This window comes from Mobula birostris, chromosome 1, assembly GCF_030028105.1.
Source record: "Mobula birostris isolate sMobBir1 chromosome 1, sMobBir1.hap1, whole genome shotgun sequence".
NCBI lineage: Eukaryota > Metazoa > Chordata > Chondrichthyes > Myliobatiformes > Myliobatidae > Mobula > Mobula birostris.
In genome coordinates, this window is record NC_092370.1 from 227288276 (window position 1) to 227316099 (window position 27824).

General features: G+C 43.7%; 1 protein-coding gene across 6 annotated transcripts in view; it reads right to left on the bottom strand.

Annotated features, from left to right (window-relative positions):
* Positions 1 to 1276: 1276 nt before the first annotated feature.
* The window catches only part of tdp1 (tyrosyl-DNA phosphodiesterase 1), a 98865-nt gene continuing 72317 nt past the window's right edge, over positions 1277 to 27824 (bottom strand). For all 6 annotated transcript variants that reach the window (XM_072272980.1, XM_072272986.1, XM_072272970.1 and 3 more), the window contains 2 exons: positions 14939 to 15053; positions 1277 to 1548 (listed from right to left, as the gene is read on the bottom strand). In XM_072272980.1, coding sequence (XP_072129081.1) covers positions 1475 to 1548; positions 14939 to 15053 — 189 coding nt within the window. In that variant the 3' untranslated portion in view covers positions 1277 to 1474. The remainder of the gene's footprint in view (positions 1549 to 14938; positions 15054 to 27824) is intronic.

Consider the following 27824-nt stretch of genomic DNA (forward strand, 5'->3'; position numbering starts at 1 on the left):
ACACTTTATTCTGCATTGTTATTGCTTCACTTTATTCTAGCTCAATGCATTGTACAAGTGGTCCCCTCTTCTGCCATGATGAGGCCACTCTCAGGTCAGAGGAGCAACACCTCATGTTCTGTCTAGGTAGCCTCCTACATTGATTTCTCTTAACTTCTGGTAATTTTTCCCCCTCTCCATTCTTCTATCCCCCACTCTGGCTCCCCTCTTACCTCTTCTCTTCACCTCACCCGGTGCCCTCCTCCTTCCCTTTCTCCCATGGTCCTTTCTCCTCTTCCATCAGATTTTTCCCTTCTGCAGCCCTTCAGCTCTTCCACCTCCCAGCTTCTCACTTCATCTCCCCTCACCCACCTTCCCCTTCACCTGGCTCCATCCACCCATCACCTTTTGGCCCGTTCTCTTTGCCCAACCCCCCCCCCCCCCCCCCCACCACCACCACCTTATTCTCGCTTCTTCCTTTCCAGACCTGGTGAAAGGTCTCAGCCTGAAACGTCGGCTATATATTCCCCTCCTGACTTGTTATGTTCCTCCAGCATTCTGTTATGTGTTCATCTATATGAACAGTATGCAAAACGAGCTTTTCACCGTATCTTGGTGCACACGACAATAATAAACCAGTACCTCTCCAGGGTTGCATTGGAGCCCTTACATTAGTCCTGATTTCCCAAAAGATCAGCAATTGCTGTTTATTTTGAATCATTTATCCAGTTCCCTTTTGGAAGTTAAATATCGTTTCTTCATTCAGTCGTTGGGATATTTTATGTATTTACTGACACAGAGTGCGGAATAAGCCCTACTGGCACTTTGAGCCACGCTGCCGAGCAACCCCCCGATTTAACTCCAGTCTAACCACAGGACAATTTACAATGACCAATTAACCCAGCAACTGGACTGTGGGAGCAAACAAATGCAGTCACAGGGAGAAAGTACAAACTCCTTACAGGCAGCAGTGGGAAATGAACCCAGGTCGCCTGTACTGTAAAGCATTGTGTTACCAAGTCGAACTGATTGAGATTGTTAATCAGTTCTTTAAAAAAAAAATCCCCTCATTTACCTGGTCTCACCTGATTCATGTGCAAGTGGGGTGAGCAGGGTTCTTTCAGCGTTTTGTTTGTTGTTCTAGATTCCAGTATCTGCCGTCTCCTGTGTCTCAGGAAGAAAAAGGGTTGTATTTTCACAGGGAAACATTTTGAAGAGCAAATTACCTCATCAATATACGCATAAACCCAAAGTATTGCGCACAGTGGGAAAGAAATGTTTGGGTAAGTGGCATAACCACGTTCCAAAAAAACTTTATTCTGCAAAAAAAAATCACAGAGATATAAACGACAATACAAACAGGAAGTGATGTGGGGGAATTCATCAGGTCAGCATGTAAACTGCTCTGCAGTTTCTGGATTCTGCTCGTGCTCTTCTGTCTGGGAAAATGATCCAGATCAGGGCGCGCGGAAGTGCCTCCCGGAAACTCTGCAAGTCACGATGGGGCCCAGACATTCCCATTGGTGTCGGGAGCATGGAGATAAGGAATGTTCCAGATCCACGGGCGATCTGAAAGGCAAGATACATACGCCAGGTCAGACCGAACACATTGCTCCCACGCCCTGGAACAAGCTCACGTTAGCAGGCTGGCATAGTGGCACAGCGGCAGAGCCGCTGACTCACGTGTGCCGTAGACCCGGGTTCGATCCTGACTTCAGACACTGTCTGTGTGGTGGTTAAGTGTTTCCCTGTGGGTCCTGTTCCCCCACCCCCCCCCCCACAACAAAGACATGCAAGCTAGCAGGTTAAATGGCCACTGTAAATTGTTGGGGTGGATGGTAAAATCTGGGAGAAGCTGGCGTGAACAAGTTACAGGGAAAATTACTGGGGTGGGGGATAATGGTTGGGATTGCACTGTGGTCTGGCATTGACTCAATGGGTCGAGTGGCCTTCTAAAGCCACATGGAAATTATTAGGGAATGGTGAATTCCCAAACACCAAAGAACACCAGGGCGGTTTAGCTTGGTGCGGGTCAGAGAGGTATGGAGTGACAGGGAAAGCATTGGGACAGGATGGTAGAGTAGTAGCTAACGCAATCACTTTACAACACCAGTGGTCACTGATTGGGAGTTCGATTCCCGCCACTGTCTGAAAGGAGCGTGTACTTTCTCCCCGTGACTGTGCAGATTTCCTCCGGGTGCTCTGTTTTCCTCCTGGGTTGGAAGCAGCGAGCTGGCTGCTGGCTGTGTGCCCAGAAACACGAGCGTTCGTTGGCCACAGAGCTCGGAAAAACCGACGCAACAGACCTTTAACACCATAAATCAGCGAGTTGTCTGTTATGTCTCCCCTCTCGCTGTGAAATGGGGACACCTCTTTTTCCCCTATTAGGGAGAGAAAGAGCCTGTGGTATGTCGAGTAGTTTTTGGGGTACTGCAAGTCTGGAGTGCTACACGCTTGAGTGCTTGGTGGGGGGGGGGGGTCATTGCTTTGCTGCTGTTTATGCATGTGAGGGGGGAGTTGGGGGGCTTTGGGGTTCTAACATTAAACTGTCATTCAATCTTTGGGGCACTCCTCTGTTTTCATGGATGTTTGCGAAGAAACAGAATTTCAGGATGTATATTGTATACATTTCTCTGACATTAAATGTACTTCTTGAACATTCCAAAGGTATATGGTCAGGGTTAGTGAATAGTGGGAATGCAATATTGGTGCCGGAAGTGTGACAACACTTGCAGGCTGCCCCCAGCATAGTGCTCACTGATTTGATTTGATGCAAACGATGCATTTCACTTTAGGTTCCGATGTACATGTGACAAATAAAACTAATACTTAATCTTTTCCTTTTCCTTATGGTCCAGGTGGGACTGGGCAGAAGACTGGGCTGGTACAGATTAGATGGGCTGAAGAGCTGATTTCTGTAGTGCTCCATGACTCTAACCCAGGGGAATCTTAAGTTCGGGCAGCTTGTTCTGCAGAGTTGGGCTCAATGAACCTGAGTACAGGAATAAAACTGTGAAACAAAGCAATCGAGTGCATTTGTTGAAGGAATATAGAGTACAAATCAAATTTTGACAGGACTGTCAATTCCTATTTAAATGAATAGCTCCTGGACCACAGAACTCGGCAATGAATGGGTATTCGGATGTTTTATAACGAAGACAGGCAGAATAACATCCTCATTGATCAGCATTTGTCTGGGGCAAGTCTCTCATTCATTTTAACATCTCTCAACCACAGAGCATTTTTAACTGGATCTGAAGCTTCTTCACTCAAAGCACATCGCAGCATTCAGAAAGAAAATGACTTGCTTTTAGTTGACGTCTTTGAAGTTCATTTCAAAGAGATTTACAGCCACTGACATGCTTTTAAATTGCAGTCACAACTGTGAAGTGAGGAAATCAGAAACCACTAAGATCCCAGCAACAGATAATAAGACCGGAAGACATAGGAGCAGAATTAGGCGATTCAGCCCATCAAGTCTTCTGTCATTCCATCATGGCTGATTTGTTATCCCTCTCAACCCCATTCTCCTGCCTTCTCTCTGTAACCTTTGACACTCTTACTAATCAAGAACCTATCAACCTCTGCCTTAAATATACCCAAAGACTTGATCTCTACAACCGTCTTTGGCAATGAATTCCAGATTCACCACCGTCTGGTTGAAGGGATTCCTCCTCATCTCTGTTCTGAAGGGAGATCCACGTATTCTGAGGCTGTGCCCTCTGGTTCTAGCCTCCCCCACTATAGGAAACATCCTCTCCACGTCCACCCTATCTAGGCCTTTCAATATTCAATAGGTTCCAATCAGATACCCCCTCCTCTTCAAAATCCCAGGGAATAATGGCCTAGGACTATAAAACGCTCCTCGTACATTAACACTTTCATTCTCATGGATTTCCTAGATTTCTTGTAATGTACATTGAGGGAATTTTTTAAGTTAGGGTACCTAGTGTAACCCTCCCCTTCTGAAGGACTGCAGAGTTCTTCAGAAGGTTCCTCATCCCTCACCACCATTCAGAGCCCCAAAAAATCCTTCCAGGTGAGGCAATGCTTTCACCTGCTAGCCTGTTGGGGTGACCTACTGCATCCAGTGCTCCTGATGTGGCCTCCTCTATATCGGTGAGACCTGATGTAGACTGGGGGACCTCTTCATCGAGCACCTCCTCTCCTTCTGCCACAAAAAGAGGGATATCCTGGTGGCCATCCATTTCAATTTCAATTTGACTTCTCATTCCCATTCCCACATGCTGTTCAATGGCCTCCTCTACGGCCACAATGAGGCCACTCTCAGGTTGGAGGAGCAACACCTCATTTTGTCTGGATAGCCTCCAATCTGACAGCGTGAACATTGATTTCCCTACCTTCTGGTAATTTCTCCCCCTCCCATCTCTTACCTTCACCTGCCCATCATCTCTCTCTGGTTCTCTCCTCCTTGGTCCAATGGTCCACTACCTTCTCCTATCAAATTCCTGCTTCTTCAGCCCTTTACCACTTCCATATATCACCTCCCAGTTTCTTACTTCATTCCCAACCCCCCCCCTTCTCCACCCACCCACCCTCCCCCTTACCTGGTTTCACCCATCACCTGCCAGCTTGTACTCCTCCCCACTTTCTCATTCTGGCATCTTTCCCCTTCCTTTCCAGTCCTGATGAAGATTCTCGGCCCAAAACGTAGACTGTTTATTCCCCTCCTGACCTGCCGAGTTCATCCAGCATTTTGCGTGTGTTGTTGGAAAGAATGTGTTGTTTCTGCACATTATAGTTAGAAAAGACTGAAATTCATGGACTGCCACAATGAGAAATCCCAATCCAATGGATATCTGTGCAGTACTGGGGGGGCTGCCTCACTGTCAGAGCTAATATCCTTCACAGGAAACATTGGGGAGCCCCTGATGAAGGGGTTGAAGCATTCTGTGTTTGTTTCAATAGAGAATCTCAACTGCCTTTAGAGGCACACAAAGGATCCTCAGCATAAACACAAGAGATTCTGCTGATGTGGGAAATCCAGAGCGATACACACAGAACGCTGAAGGAACTCAGCAAGTCAGGCAGCATCTAAGGAGGGCCAGGAAGTGCTAGTTATTTCCGCCTGCACGTGCTATCTGACCTGCTGAGTTCCTCCAGCGTCTGGTGTGTGTTATTCAACATCTCCAGCATCTGCAGAGCCACTTGTGTCTCCGATTTGTTTCTTCCCTTTCCTGAAAGCTTTGGAGTTTCTAAGACAACAGGTTGGCCCTGTACCTACAGTATTTCTCCCTCAGTAATCATGCCGAGATGCAGTATTACTCCCTCAGTAATCATGCAGTATTACTCCCTCAGTAATCGTGCCATATTACTCCCTCAGTAATCATGCCAAGATGCAGTATTACTCCCTCAGTAATCATGCCAAGATGCAGTATTACTCCCTCAGTAATCATGCCAAGGTGCAGTATTTCTCCCTCAGTAATCATGCCATATTACTCCCTCAGTAATCATGCCAAGATGCAGTATTACTCCCTCAGTAATCATGCCAAGATGCAGTATTACTCCCTCAGTAATCATGCCAAGGTGCAGTATTTCTCCCTCAGTAATCATGCCAAGATGCAGTATTACTCCCTCAGTAATCATGCCAAGATGCAGTATTACTCCCTCAGTAATCATGCTGGAACACCACAGTGCAGCACAGGGACAGGCCACTCAGCCCGCCATGTCTGTGCTGACCACGATGCCTATCCAAGCTTATCCTGCCTGCCAGCATGCGGTCAGTCCCTGTCCCTGACTGTCTGTTTGTCCAAAAGCCTCTTAAATGTTACATTCCTATCTGCTTCCCCCACCTCCCTCGGCAGTGTTGTTGCAGGAACCTACCACGGTGTAATCTTGCTACCTGGTCCAGAAGATATAGGAGCAGAATTAGGCCATTCGACCCATCAAATCTGCTCCACCAATTTATCATGGCTGACTATTTATCAACCCCATTCTTCTGCCTTTTCCCTGTAATCCTTAACCCCTTCATCAATCAAGAACCCACCGATCTCTGCTTTAAACACACACAATGACCTGGTCTGCAGGTCTGCCAAGTGGCACAGATATACTAGCCTCTGGCCGCAGAAATCCCTCCTCATCTCAGTGTCAAAGAAATGATTTTACTTTCAAATGCAACAACTGGAGTGAAACAAGAGGTCAGAATGTCACCTGCTCTCCCACAGACCAACATGATTCAAAAGCTAAAGTAAGAGAAATCCAATAAACTCCCTTGACCACTGAATACAGAGAAATTCATTTCAATCCAGGAATATTCATACTCCATATTAGCACCTTATCTGAGAGAGGATGTGCTGGCATTGGAGAGGGTCCAGAAGAGATTCTTCTGGGAATGAAAGGGTTAATATATGAGGGGCATTTGATGGTTTGGGCCTGGACTTAAAAGAGGATTAGAAGAACGGGGGAGGGTGGAATCTCCATGAATCCTATTGAAAGGCCTAAACAGAGTGGACATGGACGGGATGTTCCCAATAGTGGGAGTGTCTAGGAGCCTCAGAATAGAAAGACCTCCTTTTAGAACAGAGATTTGAGGCATTTGCTTAGGTGGTGAACCTGCAAAATTCGTCACCACAGATGGGTGTGGAGGCCAAGTCATTGGGTATATTTAAAGCCGATGAGTTTCCTGATTAGTAAGGGTGTCAAAGGTTACGGATTGAAGAAGGCAGGATAATGGGGTTGAGATGGAAAATAAACCAGTCATGATTGAATTGGGGCACAGACTTGATGGGCCAGATGGCCTGAATCTGCTCCTAAACATGTTATAGTCTTATTGAGCAAAACCATTAAACTAAACAGGTTTATATCCCATCTCGGGAAGCGTTTCCCTTCACCGTTCTGACACCAGACTCTTTGTACAGTGGAAACCTGTCCCAACATGAGAAGGCAGTGACAGCACGCTAGCTCTCACCAGTGAGGGTGCTGTGTACAAGTCACGTTGCAGGTGTACAAAAGGCCACATTTGGAATATTCTGAGCAGAGCAGATCTGGTCAACACATTACAGGAAGGATGTGAAGTGTTTGGAAGGGTGCAGAGGGCATTCAACCAGCATGTTGTCTGGATTTGAGTATTAGCTACAAAGGAGAGGCTGGACAAACCTTTCTCAGGAGTGGTGGAGGCTGAGAGGAGATCTGATAAAAGTTTATAAAGCTACAAGAGACAGAGACAGGATAGCCAGTCAGTCTTTTACCCAGAGTGGAAATGTCAAAGCTTTAAGGTGAGAGGGGGAATGTTTAAAGGAGATTTTATCTATTTATTTAGAGGTACTGTACAGTAACAGACCCTTCTGGCCCAACGAGTCCACACCACCCAATTATGTCCATGTGACCAATTAACCTACTAACCTGTACGTCTTTGGAATGTGGGAGGAAACCGATGTGGTCACGGGGAGAACGTATGAACTCTTTACTGACAGTGTCAGAGCTGAACCCGGGTCGCTGACAATGTAACGCAAACCCCTACGTTATTGTGCCGCGCTGATTTGCAAGGCAAGTCTTTTACACAGGGAGGGGTCATGCACTGCCGGGGCAGCTGATGGAAGCAGATCCAAAAGCAACATTTCAGATCATTTGGAAAAGCACATGAACTGGCAGGGGACAGAGGGACATGGACCATTTGCAGGCAGATGGGATGCTTAATTCGGCTCAGAGAGTATAGGCCGAAGGGCTGTTCTGGTGCCGTATGGCTCTTTGTTCGAATCAGTTCGATAACTCGTCCTGCACTGAGGTTTGACCTACACCAGTGAGAATTACCAATACAGGAAAAAGGAGGGGGCGGTACTGGCACAAGGACGGGGGGGGGGGCGGGTGTGAGCAAGAGGGGTGGGGAGAGACGGCGTGGGGCAGGATTGAATAGTTGGGAGGTGAGGATAGCAGAGATGGGGAGGGAGGGAATGGGACTGATGCGGTGAAGGGGATGGCCAAGAGTGATGGCTGGTAGGGGTAGGGGCAGCAGCGATGGAGGGAGAAGGAGAAGGGCGTGATGGGGAAGGAGAGACGGTAAGGGGAGGAGTGACAGGTATGGCAGGGAAGGGTTAATGGGGAGCAGGAAGTACAAGGGAGTGATGGGAAGGGTTAGCGAGCAGTGAGGGGCAGGAAAAGAGCAGGGGAGTGAAAGTGGAGGATAGCAGGAGGGGCAGGACTGAGGGAGAGGGAAGGGGTGTCAGGGAGGGCCATGTCTGATGGGTTCTGGGCTGACAGATGCGCACAGCAAGAGTATGGGAGGGAGGAGAGGTGGCAGAATGGGTTTGGGGAGAGGAAGAGGCAGAAAAAAAAAACAAGGGCAGGAGCAATGGGAAGGGGACAAGAGTGAGTGGGGGGAAGAGTCGGTGGGGGGTTTGGGGAAGAGTTGGTGAGGGTTTGGGGAAGAGTTGGTCGGGGGTTTGGGGAAGAGTTGGTCGGGGGTTTGGGGAAGAGTTGGGGAGTTTGGGGAAGAGTTGGGGGGTTTGGGGAAGAGTTGGTGGGGGTTTGGGGAAGGAGTGACATGACACGATGCAGAGGGAAGAGTAGGAGTTTGGAGTGAGGGGGAGGGAGGAGCCAACAGGAGGGTGGTTCTCTCTACAGCATCACTGCCTCGGAGAAGAATGTACCTCCGATACAGCTGTCAACCTGCATTAAAAGAGCTCAGTGCCACAAGAAAATCACCACAGAGGGAGGGAGAGGGAGAGGGAGAGGGAGAGGGAGAGGGAGAGGGAGAGGGAGAGGGAGAGGGAGAGGGAGAGGGAGAGGGAGAGAGAGAGAGAGAGAGAGAGAGAGAGAGAGAGAGAGAGAGAGAGAGGAGGTCAAAATGTTTATAATTGCCCATTCTCACAGATCAGACAGCACCGCCTCTTCAGCAGATGAAGCTCATCTTACCACCAGCCCAGAGAAGGCCCTCACTGTCCACTGTTGCTATGCCAACGGGTGCTTCAAACCAAGAATGCATGATTGATCAAGCCGTGAAGGGGCTAAATGGGGTCAGTCCATTTGTACTTCACAATAGCGTTTCATCCCTTATCCTTCTAGAACCAAAGACCTGCCTTTCTCTCGAGCCTCCACCTTCCTTTCGCCACCTCCCAAATGGCTTGGGAGCCAATGGAGCCCCTGAGGTCTAGATGCTGTTGGAAGGTTGGAAATGAGGGACAAGATCCCACAAGCAGCAGTGTGAAGAGTCAAAAAGGTGAGCTTTTGGCACATTGGCCCTCACAAATTAGTGTACGGAGTACAGGAGTTGGGATGTTATGTTGAAGTTGTATAAGATGATGGTGAGGCCCAACTTGGAGTATTGTGACAAGTGAAAATCTGTGGATGCTGGAAATCCAAACGACACATACAAAATGCCGGAGGAGCTCAGCAGGCCAGGCAGCATCAACTGAAGAGTCAAACAGTTCACTTTTGGTCCGAGACTCCTCATCAGGACTGGAGAAAAGACGGAGTAAGAAGGTGGGGGGAGGGGAGGAAGAAGTACAAGGTGGTAGGTGATAGGTAAAACTGGGAGGGGGAGGGGTGAAGTTGATTGGTGAAAGAGGAAAAGGGCTGGAGAAGGGGGAATCTGATACGGGAGGGTAGAAGACCATGGAGGAAAGGGAGCGGACCACCAGAGGGAAGTGATGGGCAGGTAAGATGGGCTCCAAGTCATTAATATATATTGTAAACAACTGGGGTCGCAGCACTGAGCCTTGCGGTGACTAGTGGGGTACCGCAAGGCTCAGTGCTGGGACCCCAGTTGTTTACAATATATATTAATGACTTGGATGAGGGAATTAAATGCAGCATCTCCAAGTTTGCGGATGACACGAAGCTGGGTGGCAGTATTAGCTGTGAGGAGGATGCTAAGAGGATGCAGGGTGACTTGGATAGGTTGGGTGAGTGGGCAAATTCATGGCAGATGCAATTTAATGTGGATAAATGTGAAGTTATCCACTTTGGTGGCAAAAATAGGAAAACAGATTATTATCTGAATGGTGGCCGATTAGGAAAAGGGGAGGTGCAACGTGACCTGGGTGTCATTATACACCAGTCATTGAAAGTGGGCATGCAGGTACAGCAGGCGGTGAAAAAGGCGAATGGTATGCTGGCATTTATAGCGAGAGGATTTGAGTACAGGAGCAGGGAGGTACTACTGCAGTTGTACAAGGCCTTGGTGAGACCGCACCTGGAGTATTGTGTGCAGTTTTGGTCCCCTAATCTGAGGAAAGACATCCTTGCCATAGAGGGAATACAGAGAAGGTTCACCAGATTGATTCCTGGGATGGCAGGACTTTCATATGAAGAAAGAATGGATGAACTGGGCTTGTAGTCGTTGGAATTTAGAAGATTGAGGGGGGATCTGATTGAAACGTATAAGATCCTAAAGGGATTGGACAGGCTAGATGCAGGAAGATTGTTCCCGATGTTGGGGAAGTCCAGAACAAGGGGTCACAGTTTGAGGATAAAGGGGAAGCCTTTTAGGACTGAGATTAGGAAAAACTTCTTCACACAGAGAGTGGTGAATCTGTGGAATTCTCTGCCACAGGAAACAGTTGAGGCCAGTTCATTGGCTATATTTAAGAGGGAGTTAGATATGGCCCTTGTGGCTACGGGGGTCAGGGGGTATGGAGGGAAGGCTGGGGCGGTGTTCTGAGTTGGATGATCAGCCATGATCATAATAAATGGCGGTGCAGGCTCAAAGGGCCGAATGGCCTACTCCTGCACCTATTTTCTATGTTTCTATGTAAGGAGATAAGGTGAGAAAGGGAAAAGGGATGGGGAATGGTGAAAGGGGGGAGGCAATTACCAGAAGTTCGAGAAATCAATATTCATACGATCAGGTTGGAGGCTCCGCAGATGGAGTATAAGGTGTTGCTCCTCCAACCAGAGTGTGGCCTCATCACAGCAGTAGAGTGGGAATGGAATGGGAAGTAGAATTGAAGTGAGTGGCCACCAGAAGATCCCGCTTTTTTCTGCTGGACAGAGTGTAGATGCTCAGCAAAGCGGCCTCACAATCTACGTCCGGTCTCACCAATACACAGGAGCCCACACCAGGAAGCACTGGATACAGCAGATGGCCCCAACAGACTCACAGGTAAAGTGTCTGTTTGGAGCCCTGAATGGTAGTGAGGGAGGAGGTGCAGGGGCAGTGTAGCACTTATTGTGCTTGCAAGGATAAGTGCCAGGAGAGAGATCGGTGGGGTGGGACGAATGGACAAGGGAGTCGCGAGGAAGCGAACTTTGCGGGACGCAGAAAATGAGGGTGAGGGAAAAATGTGCTTGGTGGTGGTATCCCGTTGGAGGTGGCAGACCTTACGGAGAATTATGTGCTGGGCATGGAGGCTGGTGGGGTGGTAGGTGAGGACAAGAGGAACCCTATCCCTGGTGGAGTGGCAGGAGGATGGGGTGAGTGAAGATGTGCACGAAATGGAGGAGTTGTGGGAGAGGGCAGTGTTGAAGGTAGAGGAAGGAAAGCCCCTTTCTTTGAAGGAGGAGGATATTTCTTTAGTTCTGGAATGAAAAGCCTCACTCTCAGAGCAGATGTGGCAGAGACGGAAGACTTGAGAGGAGGCGATAGCATTTTTACAAGAGTATTATATGCAGTTTTGGTCACCTAATAACAGGAAATATGTCAATAAAGGTTGATAAAGTGTAGAGAAAATTTACAAGGATGTTGCCAAGACTTCAGGAACTGAGTTTTAGGGAAAGGCTGAATAGATTAGAACTTTATTCCCTGGAGGGTAGGAGAATGAGGGGAGATTTGATAGAGGTATACAAAATTATGAGTGGTATAGATAAAGTAAGTGCAAGCAGGCTTTTTCCACTGAGGTTGGGTGAGACTTGAACTCGAGGTTATGAGTTAAGGGTGAAAGGTGAAATGGTTAAGTGAATCTGAGGGGGAGCTTTTTCACGTGGAGGGTAGTGAGAGCTTTGAAACAAGCTGCCAGCAGAAGTGGTGCATGTGGGTTCCATTTCAACATTTAAGGTAAGTTCGGGAATGGGAGATGAATGGAGGTCTGTGGTCCAGGGTGCAGATCAATGGGACTAGGTAGATGACCAGGTTGGCATGGACTAGATGGACTGAAAGGCCTCATTCCATGCTGTAGTGCTCTACAACTCTTTGAAGTCAATCAAGACATTTTGTTTTACCCCTATCATTGCTGGTTGAGGAATAAACACTGGGGAGGAGTTACAGGGAAAAGTAGCTGGGTTTGCTCAGCACAGCCTTGATGGGCCAAATGGCTTTGTTCTACGTTGTAAAGAAACATGCTATGTGGTGAACGATGAGATTATATTTACCGGCAATGTGCGTGTGAGCAAAGTGCTGGTAGGTAGGCAGATCCTCCACGGAAACGGACACAACATGAAAGCACTATTTAAAAATGTTAAATACTAAAGTGGAAGTTGTGTCCAGCAGTGAACAACTTCCTCTGTAATGGTGGATTTGCATTTTGCTACATATGTAATCTCAGCTGGACTGAAGTACATTGTAAAGGATGGTTCTACAGCTGCGAGAGGGTTGACTTCCCCTGCAGTGATGCAGCCAGGTCATCATAGAGTCACAGAGCAGGAATTCAGACTCTTCGGCCCACCAAGGCCATGCTAACCCACTCACACTATTCCAATTTTATTGTCTATTTTTAAAAATTTATTTAGAGATACAGCACGATAACAGGTCCTGCCGGCCCCATTACGCCCACATGGCCGATTAACCTACTAACCCATACGTCTTTGGAAACCGATGTGGTGATGGGGAGAACGTACGCGCAGTGGCAGAACCGGACTTGAGTCACTGGTGCTGTCATAGCGTTACGCTGACTGCTGTGTTACTGTTCTGTCACAACTTCTCTCCACATTCCTATCAGATTAGAATTATACAACAAAGAGCTGGCCCTATGGCCCCAACTGGCCCATGCCAACGAAGGTGGCTACAGTGTTGAAGGCAATATTGAGCTCTTTTACAGCCACTGTACCCATCTACACTAATCCCATTTATCTGCCCTGGGTCTCTACCATTCCATGCCTCGATGATTCAAGTGCTGTGGAGTGCTACAACACAGAAACAGGCTCTCTTGGCCTAACTCATCCATGCCGACCAAGATGTCTACCCGAGTTAGCCCCGTTTGCCTGCGTTTGGCTTCTCATACATTCTGGTCAAGATACAGTTCAATTCAAGTTTAATTGTCATTCAGTCATATATGAATACAGCCAAACGATACGGTGTTACTCCCGGGCCAAGGTGCAAACCACAGAACCAACAGGCATACACAGCACAAAGCACATATGGCACATACAAGATAGCAATCACATGTACAATATCAGTAAAATACAGCCAAGCACAAAAAAAAATATATACAGTCCCAACCCTGGGTCTATGAATACCGCAGAAATCTGCAGTCGACCACAATACAGCTTGTCTTCCGCCGAGTGAACACTAGGGGGCAGCACCGACTCCAGCCTGGGCACCGTGCCACACCACCCTGTGGACTCTTGAGATCCAATCTACCTCATCATGCCTTTGAACGCTATCTGTCCACCTGCACTGCACTTTGCCTGTAACTACAACACCATATTCTGCATTGCTTTCTTTTTACTACCCCAGTGTACCTGTGTATGGAATAATCTGTCTGGATGATGTCACTTTTCACTACGTCTGACAGAGATTCAGATTTACTTATCACATGTACATCGAAACAAAGAGTGAAATGTGTTGTTTGCGTTAACAACCCACACACCCAAGGATGTGCTGGGGACAGCCCACAGTGTCGCTGTAGAGAGCATGCCCACATTGCTTGGCAGAACAACAAAACAGGAACATAGCAAGCGAAAAAGCAACAACAGTAAGACAAGCCCCTAACACCCACCCACCCACACACATGCACAGTCCTCTAAACCCCGGGAAAGGCCGTTGTCTTCGGCCTCCTGTGGACTCAGTTAGATAGGTTTTCACATAGTAAAGGAATTAAGGGTTATGGGGAAAAGGCAGGTAGATGGAGCTGAGTTTACGGACAGATCAGCCATGATCTTATTGAATGGCAAGGCAGGCTCGATGGGCTGGATGGCCTACTCCTGCTCCTGTTTCTTACGTTCTTATGACCCACAGACACTGGGCCTTTGATATCCCCAATAACCAATAACTCACCAATAATAAACTGATATCCCTTTACCCCAGGGGTTCCCAACCCTTTTTATGCCATGGACCAATACCATCAAGCAATAATTCAAACATAGCCTTACCAGTGCCATGCACAACTAGACGTGATGTCTGTGCCAGCTGGATGCCCACACCTCCCCTATCCCTCCATCCCCCACCTGTCCAGGTGCCCATCTAAATGCCACCACTTCACAGTTCTTCCTGTAAAAGTCAGCCCAAATGCTACGTTCCTGACTGCCTTGTGTCACACAAGCAGGTATTAAATGAGATTTAAGCTTGCAAACAGACAGCGCCGACAACACGCTCCTGGAGCAGCCGGCACACTACAGCTACCTTGGCCAGCAGGAACCAGTTGGGCCGAAGGGCCTGTTTCTGCGCTGCATGGGGCGGGGCGAGGAGAAGTGACCTGGAGTCACAGAACAGAAACAGGCTCTTCAACCCATCTAGTCCATGCTAAAACCATCTACACTGCCTACTCCCAATGACCTGCACCAGGACCAGAGCCCTCCAGTTCCCTACCATCCATGTACCTATTCAAACTTCTCTTAAACGTTGAAATCGAGTTTGCCTGCACCACTTGTGCTGGCAGCTCATTCCACACTCTCATGACCCTCTGAGTGAAGAAGTTCCCCTCACGTTCCCCTTAAACTTCTCACGATTCCCCCTTAACCCCTGGTCGTAGTCCCACCCAACCTCAGTGGAAAAAGCCTGTTTGCATTTACCTTAGCTAGAGCTCAGTGGAAGAAGTGAGGTTTAAGTAACTTCTTCAAGGAAGAGGTGGGGAGTTTTAGGGAGGAATTCTCCTGTGAAGATCATAGAGCAATGAAGCCTTTCACCTACCTCTGTTACCATAGTGCTGTGGTGGAAGGTCGTAAGGGACAGGAAACAACATCTCCGGTGGCTTGCAGTCCGGCCGTTGACCTCTTTGTACCAAGAATCGACCTGTTCCTATCCCCTGTTGTTTAGAGACACAGGACACAATGACATGGTCAAAGTCAAGTCTATTTTCATCTGCACAGGTGCGATGCAAAACTTACTTGCAACAGCATCACAGGCACAGAGGATCAGATACACAACATTCACAAGAAAAGCATAAATTCAAACAAAATTATACAAGAGTACAATTAAAGTAAAAAAAATGTCCACAAATGTCACATCGCAATTAACCTAACGCTACTGCCACACGGGTTCAATTCCCACTGCGGGCTGCAAGGAGTTTGTACGTTCTCCCCGTGACTGTGTGGGTTTCCTCCGGGTGCTCTGGTTTCCTCCCACATTCCAAAGACGTACAGGTGGGGTTAATTGGTCACATGGGTGTAATTGGGCAGTGCAGGCTCGTTAGGCCAGAAGGGCCTGTCACTGTGCTGTATCTCCAAATCTCAATAAAAAATGTTCATAGCTGCTATACTGAGGTAGGGTTGTGCAGGTTGGTTCAAGAATTGAATGGTTGAAGGGAATAGCTGTTCTGGTGGTGTGGGATTTGAGGTTTTTGTACCTCCTGCCCGATGGTAGCACTGAAAAGATGGCATGGCCCAGATGGTGGGGATCTCTAAAACAGATGCTGCCTTCTTGAGGGAGTGTTCATGTAGATGTCACAGTTAGTGTGAATTTACAACGTGTAGTTTGTCATTCATTGAAATCAGAATCAGATTTATTATCACCGGCAAGTGACATGAAATTTGCTAACTTAACAGCAGCCGTTTAATGCAATACGTAATCTAGCAGAGAAAAAATAATAATAAATAAAATAAAACAATAATAATAAACAAGTAAATCAATTACATACAGTAAATAGATTTTTTAAAAAAACCTGCAAAGACAGAAATACTGTATTTAAAAAAAAGTGAGGTAGTGTCCAAAGCTTCAATGTCCATTGAGGAATCAGATGGCAGAGGGGAAGAAGCTGTTCCTGAATCACTGAGTGTGTGCCTTCAGGCTTCTGTACCTCCTTCCTAATGGTAACAGTGAGAAAAGGGCATGCTCTGGGTGCTGATGGTCCTTAATAATGGACGCTGCCTTTCTGAGACACCGCTCCCTAAAGATATCCTGTGTACTTCGTAGGCTAGTGCCCAAGATGGAGCTGACTAGATTTACAACCTTCTGCAGGTTCTTTTGGTCCTGTGCAGTAGCCCCTCCATACCAGCCAGTGATGCAGCCTGTCAGAATGCTCCCCAGGAACCTGAAGCCGCTCAATTTCTCCACCTGATCCCTCTATGAGGATTGGTCTGTGTTCCCTTGTCTTATCCTTCCTGAAGTCCACAATCAGCTCTTTCATCTTACTGACGTTGAGTGCCAGGTTGTTGCTGTGGCACCACTCCAGCAGTTGGCATATCTCACTCCTGTACACCCTCTCATCACCATCTGAGATTCTACCAACAATGGTTGTATCGTCAGCAAATTTATAGATGGTATTTGAGCTGTGCCTAGCCTCACATCCATGTGTATATAGAGAGTAGAACAGTGGGCTAAGCACACACCCCTGAGGTGCGCCAGTGTTGATCATCAGCGAGGAGGATATGTTATCACTAATCCGCACAATTTGTGGTCTTCCAGTTAGGAAGTCGAGGAGCCAATTGCAGAGGGAGGTACAGAGGCCCAAGTTCTACAACTTCTCAATCAGGATTGTGGGAATGATGGATTTAAATGCAGAGCTATAGTCGATGAACAGCGTCCTGATGTAGGTGTTTGTGTTGTCTAGGTCAGCAGTCCCCAACCACCGGGCCGCAAAGCATGTGCTACCGGGCCACGAGGAAACGATATGAGTCAGCTGCACCTTTCCTCATTCCCTGTCACGCACTGTTGAACTTGAACATAGGGTTGCCAACTGTCCTGTATTTGCCGGGACATCCCGTATATCGGGCTAAACTGGTTTGTCCCATACTGGACAGCCCTTGTCCCGTATTTCCCCTGCTAAGGTAGAGCGTTCCTATGAAACCTTTCATGCCGAAATGGCATAAAGTGAAGAAGCAATTACCATTAATTTATATGGGAAAATTTTTGAGCGTTCCCAGACCCAAAAAATAACCTACCAAATTTGGCAGAAGGATTGTAAGGGATAAAATTGGCCCTCTTGAAGATCAGAGTGGTCGGCTTTGTGCGGAACCAAAGGAAATAGGGGAGATCTTAAATAGGTTTTTTGCGTCTGTATTTACTAAGGAAGCTGGCATGAAATCTATGGAATTGAGGGAATCAAGTAGTGAGACCATGGAAACTGTACAGATTGAAAAGGAGGAGGTGCTTGCTGTCTTGAAGAAAATTAAAGTGGATAAATCCCTGGGACCTGACAGAGTGTTCCCTCGGACCTTGAAGGAGACTAGTGTTGAAATTGCGGGGGCCCTGGCAGAAATATTTAAAATGTCGCTGTCTACGGGTGAAGTGCCGGAGGATTGGAGAGTGGCTCATGTTGTTCCGTTGTTTAAAAAAGGATCGAAAAGTAATCCGGGAAATTATAGGCCGGTGAGTTTAACGTCAGTAGTAGGTAAGTTATTGGAGGGAGTACTAAGAGACAGAATCTACAAGCATTTGGATAGACAGGGGCTTATTAGGGAGAGTCGACATGGCTTTGTGCATGGTAGGTCATGTTTGACCAATCTGTTGGAGTTTTTCGAGGAGATTACCAGGAAAGTGGATGAAGGGAAGGCAGTGGGTATTGTCTACATGGACTTCAGTAAGGCCTTTGACAAGGTCCCGCATGGGAGGTTAGTTAGGAAAATTCAGTCGCTAGGTATACATGGAGAGGTGGTAAATTGGATTAGACATTGGCTCGATGGAAGAAGCCAGAGAGTGGTGGTAGAGAATTGCTTCTCTGAGTGGAGGCCTGTGACTAGTGGTGTGCCACAGGGATCAGTGCTGGGTCCATTGTTATTTGCCATCTATATCAATGATCTGGATGATAATGTGGTAAATTGCATCAGCAAGTTTGCTGATGATACAAAGATTGGAGGTGTAGTGGACAGTGAGGAAGGTTTTCAGAGCCTGCAGAGGGACTTGGACCAGCTGGAAAAATGGGCTGAAAAATGGCAGATGGAGTTTAATACTGACAAGTGTGAGGTATTGCACGTTGGAAGGACAAACCAACGTAGAACATACAAGGTTAATGGTAAGGCACTGAGGAGTGCAGTGGAACAGAGGGATCTGGGAATACCGATACAAAATTCCCTAAAAGTGTCGTCACAGGTAGATAGAGTCATAAAGAAAGCTTTTGGTACATTGGCCTTTATTAATCGAAGTATTGAGTATAAGAGCTGGAATGTTATGATGAGGTTGTATAAGGCATTGGTGAGGCCGAATCTGGAGTATTGTGTTCAGTTTTGGTCACCAAATTACAGGAAGGATATAAATAAGGTTGAAAGAGTGCAGAGAAGGTTTACAAGGATGTTGCTGGGACTTGAGAAACTCAGTTACAGAGAAAGGTTGAATAGGTTAGGACTTTATTCCCTGGAGCGTAGAAGAATGAGGGGAGATTTGATAGAGATATATAAAATTATGATGGGTATAGATACAGTGAATGCAAGCAGGCTTTTTCCACTGAGGCAAGGGGAGAAAAAAACCAGAGGACATGGGTTAAGGGTGAGGGGGGAAAAGTTTAAAGGGAACATTAGGGGGGGCTTCTTCACACAGAGAGTGGTGGGAGTATGGAATGAGCTGCCAGACGAGGTGGTAAATGCGGGTTCTTTTTTAACATTTAAGAATAAATTGGACAGATACATGGATGGGAGGTGTATGGAGGGATTTGGTCTGTGTGCAGGTCAGTGGGACTGGGCAGAAAATGGTTCGGCACAGCCGAGAAGGGCCAAAGGGCCTGTTTCTGTGCTGTAGTTTCTATGATTCTATGGTTTAAATCATACCAAATAACACATAAAACCTGAAAATAACACTAACATATAGTAAAAGCAGGCATGATATGATAAATACACAGCTTATATAAAGTAGAAATAATGTATGTACAGTGTAGTCAGTAAGATGAAGGCAAAACCGATTTTGTGGAAAAAAATTGGCACGTACGCACATGCGCACACAGGTGCCCGCACCAGGCTTCATGGTCATGGTAGTCTTTTTGGGGTAAAGTGTCCCGGGATTTGACTGCTACTTTTGTCCCTTATTTGGGAGTGAGAAAGTTGGCAACCCTAACTGTAAAAGACATGTTGAGGTGAGTTTAACCCTACCTGAACACCCCCCCCCTCCCCCACCGGTCGGCCGGTCCGCAAGAATATTGTCAGTATTAAACCAGTCTGCAGTGCAAAAAAGGTTGGGGATCCCTGGTCTAGGTGGTGTAACTCTAAAGCCCTGTGGAGAGCCATTGAGATTGCGTTTGCCATTGACCTATTGTGGTGATAGGCAAATTGCAATGGGTCCAGGTCCTTACTGAGGCAGGAGTTCAGTCTAGTCATGACCAGCCTCTCAAAGCATTACATCACTGTCGATGTGAGTGCTACCGGGCGATAGTCATTAAGGCAGCTCACGTTGTTACAGTAACAGCAGCCACTGTTACTTTCCTTGTTTGCTGATCGTACACTTAGATGTATGTACACACACACCTCTAGACAAAATATTCCATAAACAATAAAGCAATAAATTCCTTCTTAACAGCACTAAAGTGATAGGCAACAGTGACATTGGCAACGTTTTGGGTAGATCAATGATAATGATAAAATCTCTCTTTATCTCATTTGCCTGAGATACTGGGTAGCTCAGATAGAGAAGCTTTTAATCTGAGGGTGCAAGGTTCAAACCCCTATTTCGGTGTTAGGTTTTCTTATGGGCCAGTGACACATGGATAATGCGCCTGACTCCGGATCAACTGATCGTAGGTCTGACCTGGCTCGTTGATTTCCTTTGCCCATTCTATTGCAAGCATTTCCAGCTGCCTTCTGCCACCCTACTGTGAAATGAGCTGTCAGTGGGAGTGGTGGATAGTGTATGTTAAACTGCACTGTCTAATGAAGCCTTGAAACCATCAAGATTGCAGGAACACTTCCGTAAAGACACCCTGATAAGCGTTGCACACTCGAGTCATTTGCCAGGAAAACTGAAAATGACCTTAATAGTGGTCTCATTGCTTTTTATAACATTTCCAAAATGATAGCATAGTGTAGAAAATCTCATACAATTGGTGAAAGATTAGTAATGCCTGCTGTTCACCACTGTTCTCAAAATGCACACCAATATTTTAAAACCAACTCCTCGAAGTAATAACTTTGTAGCTCGTTGTAATTGACAAAATGAGTAAGAACATCAACTCTGCCATGAGCTATAGAAAAAAACAGGATTCTCAAGGACGCGCTCAAGGAGTGAAGTTACTTCTTGGCTTCACTCCATTACCATTTCATTTTATATTCATGAGCACCTTTATTTAATCTACTTTTCTCTACACTACAAGACTCATACAATAGATTTTTTTTTCTTTCTCTTTTGTGTAAGTTTGGATTCTGAATCTTGAAGATACAAGTATAGAACCAAGTACAAAATCTAAACTTCGAGACCCTAAATCTGCAAAAGATGCCGATGGCGACGGGAAAAGGAAACTCGATCCCAAACAACCTGAATTAATCTATGAGACAACGATGAATTTGCTCCGTGAACAACGGGAAGAAATACGCCGATATGTCAGAGAAGAAATTAAATCAATTACGGATTCGATTAATGTTCTGGATCATGCAGTTACATGTCTAAAAAACAAGATTACTGATTTGGAGGAGGAAGCGCAGAACAGAGATCGAAAAATTGAGAGTTTGGCATTAAAAGTCTCTTTGAAAGACAAACAGCTGGAGAGTCTTAAATCCAAGATTATTGATCTTGAAAATCCATCCAGACAACAGAACTTATGTTTAATTGGTCTTCCTGAGGATGGAGATCCTACAGTATTCTTTTCTAAACCTTTAAAGGCTGCGTTCAGCTCTGAACTTCCAGATGATCCTCCATTGCTCAATCGTACTCATCGTATTTCACGTCGAAAACCAGATTCTGAATCTAAACCTAGACCAATAATTATCCGATTTCATTATGTTCATGTTAAACAGCAATTAATTCGAGTTGCCCGAAGTGATGAGAGTGCGACTGGCAAATCTCTGATGTCGGAATGCTACCAAAAAGGTCTCAAACCAGTGTTATTGTATCCTGCGTGCCTAAGAATTTCTCCTCTGAACACCCAACAGCGCTTCTTCAATTCTACAAGTGCTGCTCAAAGTTTCTTGGATGAACTTGAATCAGATCCCACGGTCTAATTTTTGCTTGGTTCATGCAATATTGGGTTTTGGTTCTTCTGTTTTTTTTCCAAACCTATAATTCATTTATGAAAATTGACCTTTATAAGTTTAAGTTTTCTGGTTTTGATTGGCAGTGTTGGTATTTTTTTTCATATCTTACCAAAATTTTCCTTTATTGGCGGATTCGTTCTTTTTTCTTTTCCTTTTAATTTCTGAATTTATAAGTTTATGATTTCCGAAACAGTTACTATCTGTCGGATTTTAAAATCTCTTATTTTATGAGCGGGATTATTAATTTTTTTTTCCTATAACCATCATGGTGTTTTGTCTTCTTCTTCCCACAATCCTTTTGTTTTTTTATTATTCCTGCATCTTTTTGGGTTCTTCTTCCCATAATACTTTTCCTTTTCCGGATGACCTTTTTTTCATTTAACTACTGTACTCTCCCTTACAAATATTCAATATTTTATAACATGTACTGGTATCTTTTTTTTCTATTATTTCAGAAAATATAATATGTAGGTTTTTTTTGCTGTATTTGTTAAATTTTTTACTTTCTTTTTGTCATAGCGTAGTTTTTTTCCCCTTTTGTTTCGGATCTTTGGTGCTCTTCTTAACAACATATATTTTATGAGCTGTCTCCTTGAAAAATGGGGGTAGAATTAGTGTTAGTTAGCTTTCTGGCTTTTTCTTGGCCTAGTTCGGGGTTTTTCTGGGTGGTGGGTGGAGGAACTTTAACTATTACTATTGTTTTTTTAAAATTGGGCTAATCTAGAACTACAAAAATGTCTGCAGTATCATAACTTCCGTTGCCTTTCCAAACACTGGTTCCTCTTCCGATTTCATGAGTTTACACTTTGGTTAACTCTTTACATACCAAAAGGCTGATTTTCGGTACTTATGGTTCAGAGGATTAATTTTGTTTCTTGGAATACAAATGGATTAAACCATCCGATTAAAAGACAAAAGATTTTTAAAGTATTCCAAATAATGAATGCGCATATTATTTTTGCTCAAGAAACTCATGTGAGGAGAGTGGATAATCAGCGCTTTTTTAAGTTTTGGAAGGATAACCATATCATTCAAACTTCCAAGCTAAAGTGAAAGGAGTTTCAATTCTTATAGATTCCTCAATTGCATTTGTGCATCAGGATACTCTCTCTGACCTGAATGGTAGATTTTTGATAATTACTGGTTTACTTTTTAACAGAAAAGTTGTTATGGTTAATGTTTATGCCCCAAATGTCGATTATCCAGAATTTTTAAAGCAATTATTTACCCCCTTTCCTAACCTAAATGATCATATGTTGATAATGGGTGGTGATTTTAATTGTTGTTCAATGGATAAATCTACATCTACTCAGGCTTTACCGAGCAATTCGGCTACTCTTATCAACTCGTTCCTGATTGATTCGGGAATTTCAGAGATCTGGAGATTTCTAAATCCTCAGGTTAAGGAATTTTCATTCTTCTCACACGTACATCATACATTCTAGGATTGACTTTTTTTTAACAGACTCTTGTTTAATTCCTTCCGTGATTGATTGTAACTATGACATTACTGCTATTTCTAATCACGCACCTTTGAATCTCTCTATCAAGTTAACGGACATACCCTCTAATGCTAGACAATGGCGTTTTAATTCTACTTTGCTTCATAAGATCAGATTGATTTCTTTTTTTCAAATAACGTTACGGATGAAATTTCCGGTGGAGTTATATGGGATACATTTAAAGCATATATTCGTGGTCAGTTTATTTCTTTCTCTACTGGATTGAAAAATCGTATTCAGAATGAAATACTTCTGTTGATTGATAAGATCAAAGATATTGATAAAAAAAATGCCATTGCTCCCAATGAGGAGCTTTACAAACAGAGAGTCAAACTTCAAATGGAGCATAGTTTACTCTTAACATCATCAATTGAAAACCAACTAATGAAAACAAGAACTGAGTTTCATATGCACAGTGATAAATATGGTAAATTATTAGCTAATCAAATGAAAACAGCTTCGGTCAAACATCAAATTATTAAGATTTGTAAATCTGATCACTCTGACAGTCGATCATGATGAGATAAACAAATCTTTTCAAGAATTTTATACATCTTTATATCAGTCAGAATTTCTTCAAGATCTCAATGAGATGTATGACTTTTTAGGGAAATTAAACTTTCTGAAATTGACGTCCGAAAAACGTTTAAAATTAGAAATACCTATTATGGATGAAGAAATAAAGAGTGCTATTTCTTCAATGAATTCTGGTAAATCACGCGGTCCAGATGGTTATACAGTAGAATTTTTAAAGTCTTTTTCTTCCATTCTTTCTCCTTGGTTGAGCAGAATTTTTAAAGATGCAATTAGTACAGGCAAACTACCACTTTCATTTTATGGAGCCTCTATTGTCCTAATTTTAAAAGAAGGATCCTACTGATTGTGCATCGTATAGACCGATATCCTTGCTGAATGTAGATTCTAAGATTTTTTTTCTAAAATATTAGCATCAAGGTTAGAAAAGGTATTACAGGTTTCCCCCGCCATCCGAAGGTAGAGCGTTCCTATGAAACGGTTCGTAAGCTGAAATGTCGTAAAGCGAAGAAGCAATTACCATTTATTTATATGGGAAAAATTTGTGAGCATTCGCAGACCCAAAAATAACCTACCAAATCATGCCAAATAACACATAAAACCTAACATAACAGTAATATATAGTAAAAGCAGGAATGATATGATAAATACACAGCCTATATAAAGTAGAAATTCTTTTCCACAATCATTACTGAACTGTTCTCCGTATCGAAAATCTCACACAAGCGCTGTTGGCAAAAACACGGTACAAGCACTCTCTCCAGTAACCTTTAAGTGATGAAGCTGCCAAATCATACCAAATAACACGTAAAAATACACAGCCGACATAAAGTAGAAATAATGTATGTACAGTGTAGTATCACTTACGGGAATCAGGAAGACAGCGCAAAGCACACTGATGATGGTGTGTTAGACTGAGTCATCGCAGGATGGGGTGGTGCAGTGGCACTCTCCAGGCCGCCAACCGACACATTGTCGCGAACGATGCAGGAATGCAGCGGTAGCCGGGAGGCACACAGCACAGCTTTAAGAAAAAAGCTGAAATAAACATGCTAATTAATTAGGTGCCACCTGGCACGTAATTGTTGGCCCAGATCAGTGCCGATTTCCGATTGCATCGTCTCTGATCTGGGCCGACAATTACGTGTCGGTGGCACCTAATTAATTAGCATGTTTATTTCGGCTTTTTTCTTAAAGGTGTGCTGTGTGCCTCCCGGCTACCGTTGCATTCTCCACGAATCGGTATCTGTCTGTGGCCTGGGGGTTGGGGTGGTGGGACACTGAGGTGTCATCTCATCATCGTCTGTTTCCATTAGAGCAGGCAGCTCATCTTCTCCTATCTCTGCCTGCCTCGATGTCGAAGGTCGAGGTTCGACGTCTGCTGTGGCTGATGTGGAGGGTTGCTTGACTGCTGAGCCTCGAGCATTTTTCTATCATACAGTTCTTTGTAAGGACTCAAACCATCCCGCAAATATCCCCTAAACCGACGTACTCTTTCAAAATTAAAGTCATACTTTATCATTACTCATTCGGTTTCGATTGTTATCCTTTTTTCTTCCAATTGCATCAGCTCTTCATCTGTCAGTTCTTGGTCATGGGATGCCAAAACCTCTTCAACATTATGTTCGTCAGCTTCCACAAGCTAAACTCACGTTGTCCTTACTTCGTTCACCACGATCAAAATGCTTAATTATGTCTAGTTTCAGGCTTTTCCGATACCTTAGAACTCATCTTGTAAATGGCTGCTCACAGGCTCATGTTAAAGCAATGCCAGCGAGAACGCAGTTCCAAATCCAGGGGAGAGCAGCTGCTCGGGGCGCGCGCTGATGTTTTTCGCGCACTGATTTTTTATCGCACGCTGATTTATTTTTCATAACAGTGAAAACACCTTCTGAAAGCGAAAACAGGGTACTAATGTAGGTCTTTCGTAACAGTGAGGTTTCATAAAGCGAACGTTCGAAAAGCGGGGGACACCTGTACCTCAAATTATTTCTGAGGATCAAACTGGATTTATTAAAAATCATTATTCATCTTTTAATATTAGGAGATTATTGAATATCGTTGATACTCCTTCACTTAGAACTCCAAAATGTGTCATTTCATTGGATGCTGAGAAAGCCTTTGATAGAGTTGATTGGTCATATTTATTCAGTACGCTTAAGATGTTCAACTTCAGTCCGATATTTATATCTTGGATTAAACTGATATATCATACCCCTCTAGCTTTGGTTTTTTCTAATAATCAAAGATCTCCCCTTTTTCGTGGTACTAGACAGGGTTGTCCTTTAAGTCCTTCATTATTTGATATAGCTTTAGAACCTCCAGCAATTGCGATCAGAGATTCACCAAATATTTTAGGTATTACTCGTGAGAATGAGATACATGAGCTATCATTATATGCTGATGATTTATTACTATATATTTCTGACCCAGAGAAATCCATTCCTGCAATCTTATCTTTGTTGGCCAAGTTTAGCAAATTTTCTGGCTATAAACTGAAACTTAATAAGAGTGAACTTTTTCCGTTGAACATGCAGGTTCCAAATTATAAATCCTTACCATTTAGATTGGTTACTGATTATTTTACTTATTTAGGAGTAAAAATCACCAAGGAGCATAAGGATTTATTTAAGGCTAATATTTTTCCTTTATTTGATCAGATTAAATGTTTGTTTACCAAATGGTCACCAATGATGTTGTCTTTAATTGGTCGAATCAACACCGTCAAAATGATGATTTTTACCTAAGTTTCTATACTTATTTCACGCATTGCCTATCTTTATCCCGAAATCCTTTTTTGATAATGTTGATTCAAAAATTTCTTCATATATTTGGCAGAATAAAAATCCTAGACTAGGTAAAAGATACTTATAGAAGCCCAAAAAGGAGGGCGGTTTAGCATTGCTGAACTTTAGATTTTATTATTGGGCAATTAATATTCATTACTTAAAATTTTGGACATGGAATTAGGATACAGTTTCAAGTCCACAATGGGTTAATATTGAATGTAAATCTGTTTCAGGGTTTTCATTAGCTTCTATTTTAGGGTCCCTGCTTCCTTTTGAGATTTTTCTAAAGTGAACAAACATATGGATAACCTAATAGTTAAATATACTCTTCGAATATGGTTTCAGTTTTGAAAATTTTTTGGATTGAATCAATTTATTTTAGCAAGCCCTATTCTACTTAATTTTCTTTTTCAACCCTCTTTTTTGGATCAAGCCTATCTAGTCCGGAAAACTAAAGGTATAATATGTTTTTCTGATTTATTTTTGGATAATTGTTTCATGTCTTTTGAACAATTATCTAATAAATATAATTTACTTGGATCCTATTTCTTTAGATACTTACAGATTAGAAACTTTTTAAATACTGTTATTAGTACCTTAGTACCTTTCCAATTTCATACTCATCGGATATAATGGAAAGAATTTTAGATTTAAATCCTTTTCAGAAACGTTCGATAGCAATTATTTATAATATGATTATGAAAATAAATCCAAATGTATTGAATTCAATCAAGAATGACTGGGAAAGGGAACTTAAGCTTACCTATAGAGAAAAGGCAAAAAATTCTTCAATTAGTTAATTCTGCTTCTATATGTGCTAGACACACGTTGATACAGTTTAAAGTAGTACACAGAGCTCATATGTCCAAGGATAAATTAGCCTGCTATTACTCTCATATAAATCCTGTATGTGACAGATGTCATTCTGAGACAGAACTCACATGTTTTGGTCATGCCCTTTGCTGAAGAAATACTGGGACGATATCTTTGATATTATTTCAACTGTTTTGAATATTGGTTTACAACCCCATCCTGTTACTGCAATCTTTGGTTTACCAATGATAGAACAACATCATCTGACTCCCTCAGCTTGTCGGATGATTGATTTTGTTACACTAATGGCTAGAAGATCCATACTACTGAATTGGAAAGAGATTAATCCTCCTACTACATTTCAATGGTTTTCGCAAACTATGTCTTGTTTAAATTTAGAAAAAATTAGAAGTGTCATTTATGACCCTTCTATTAAATTTGAAGAGATTTGGAGACCATTTATTCAATACTTTCATATGATGTACTTTGACCCTTTCCAATTCCACTTTGTTATTCTATATACGGGGAGAGGAGCAGAGTTAACGACACTAATAGTCTTATCTGAGATATCAAAATAGCCCATTCTTTTTCTTTTTGTTAGTTTAGTTTTCTTTTAGCTGGTTTAGATTTTGTTTTTCTTTTTGGGGGGAAATTTTTTTTCTCTTTTTTCATGATATTTTTTCTATTTTTACCTTATATTTCCCTATATTAGAGTTGTACTTTTTGAGACTTTGAGAGGCTCATGAATTATGTGTCAATTGAGGTTATATTTGTATAAACTATTTTTTTCAATAATGCAACCCCAATTTCTCTGTATCTGTTTTTCTGTAAT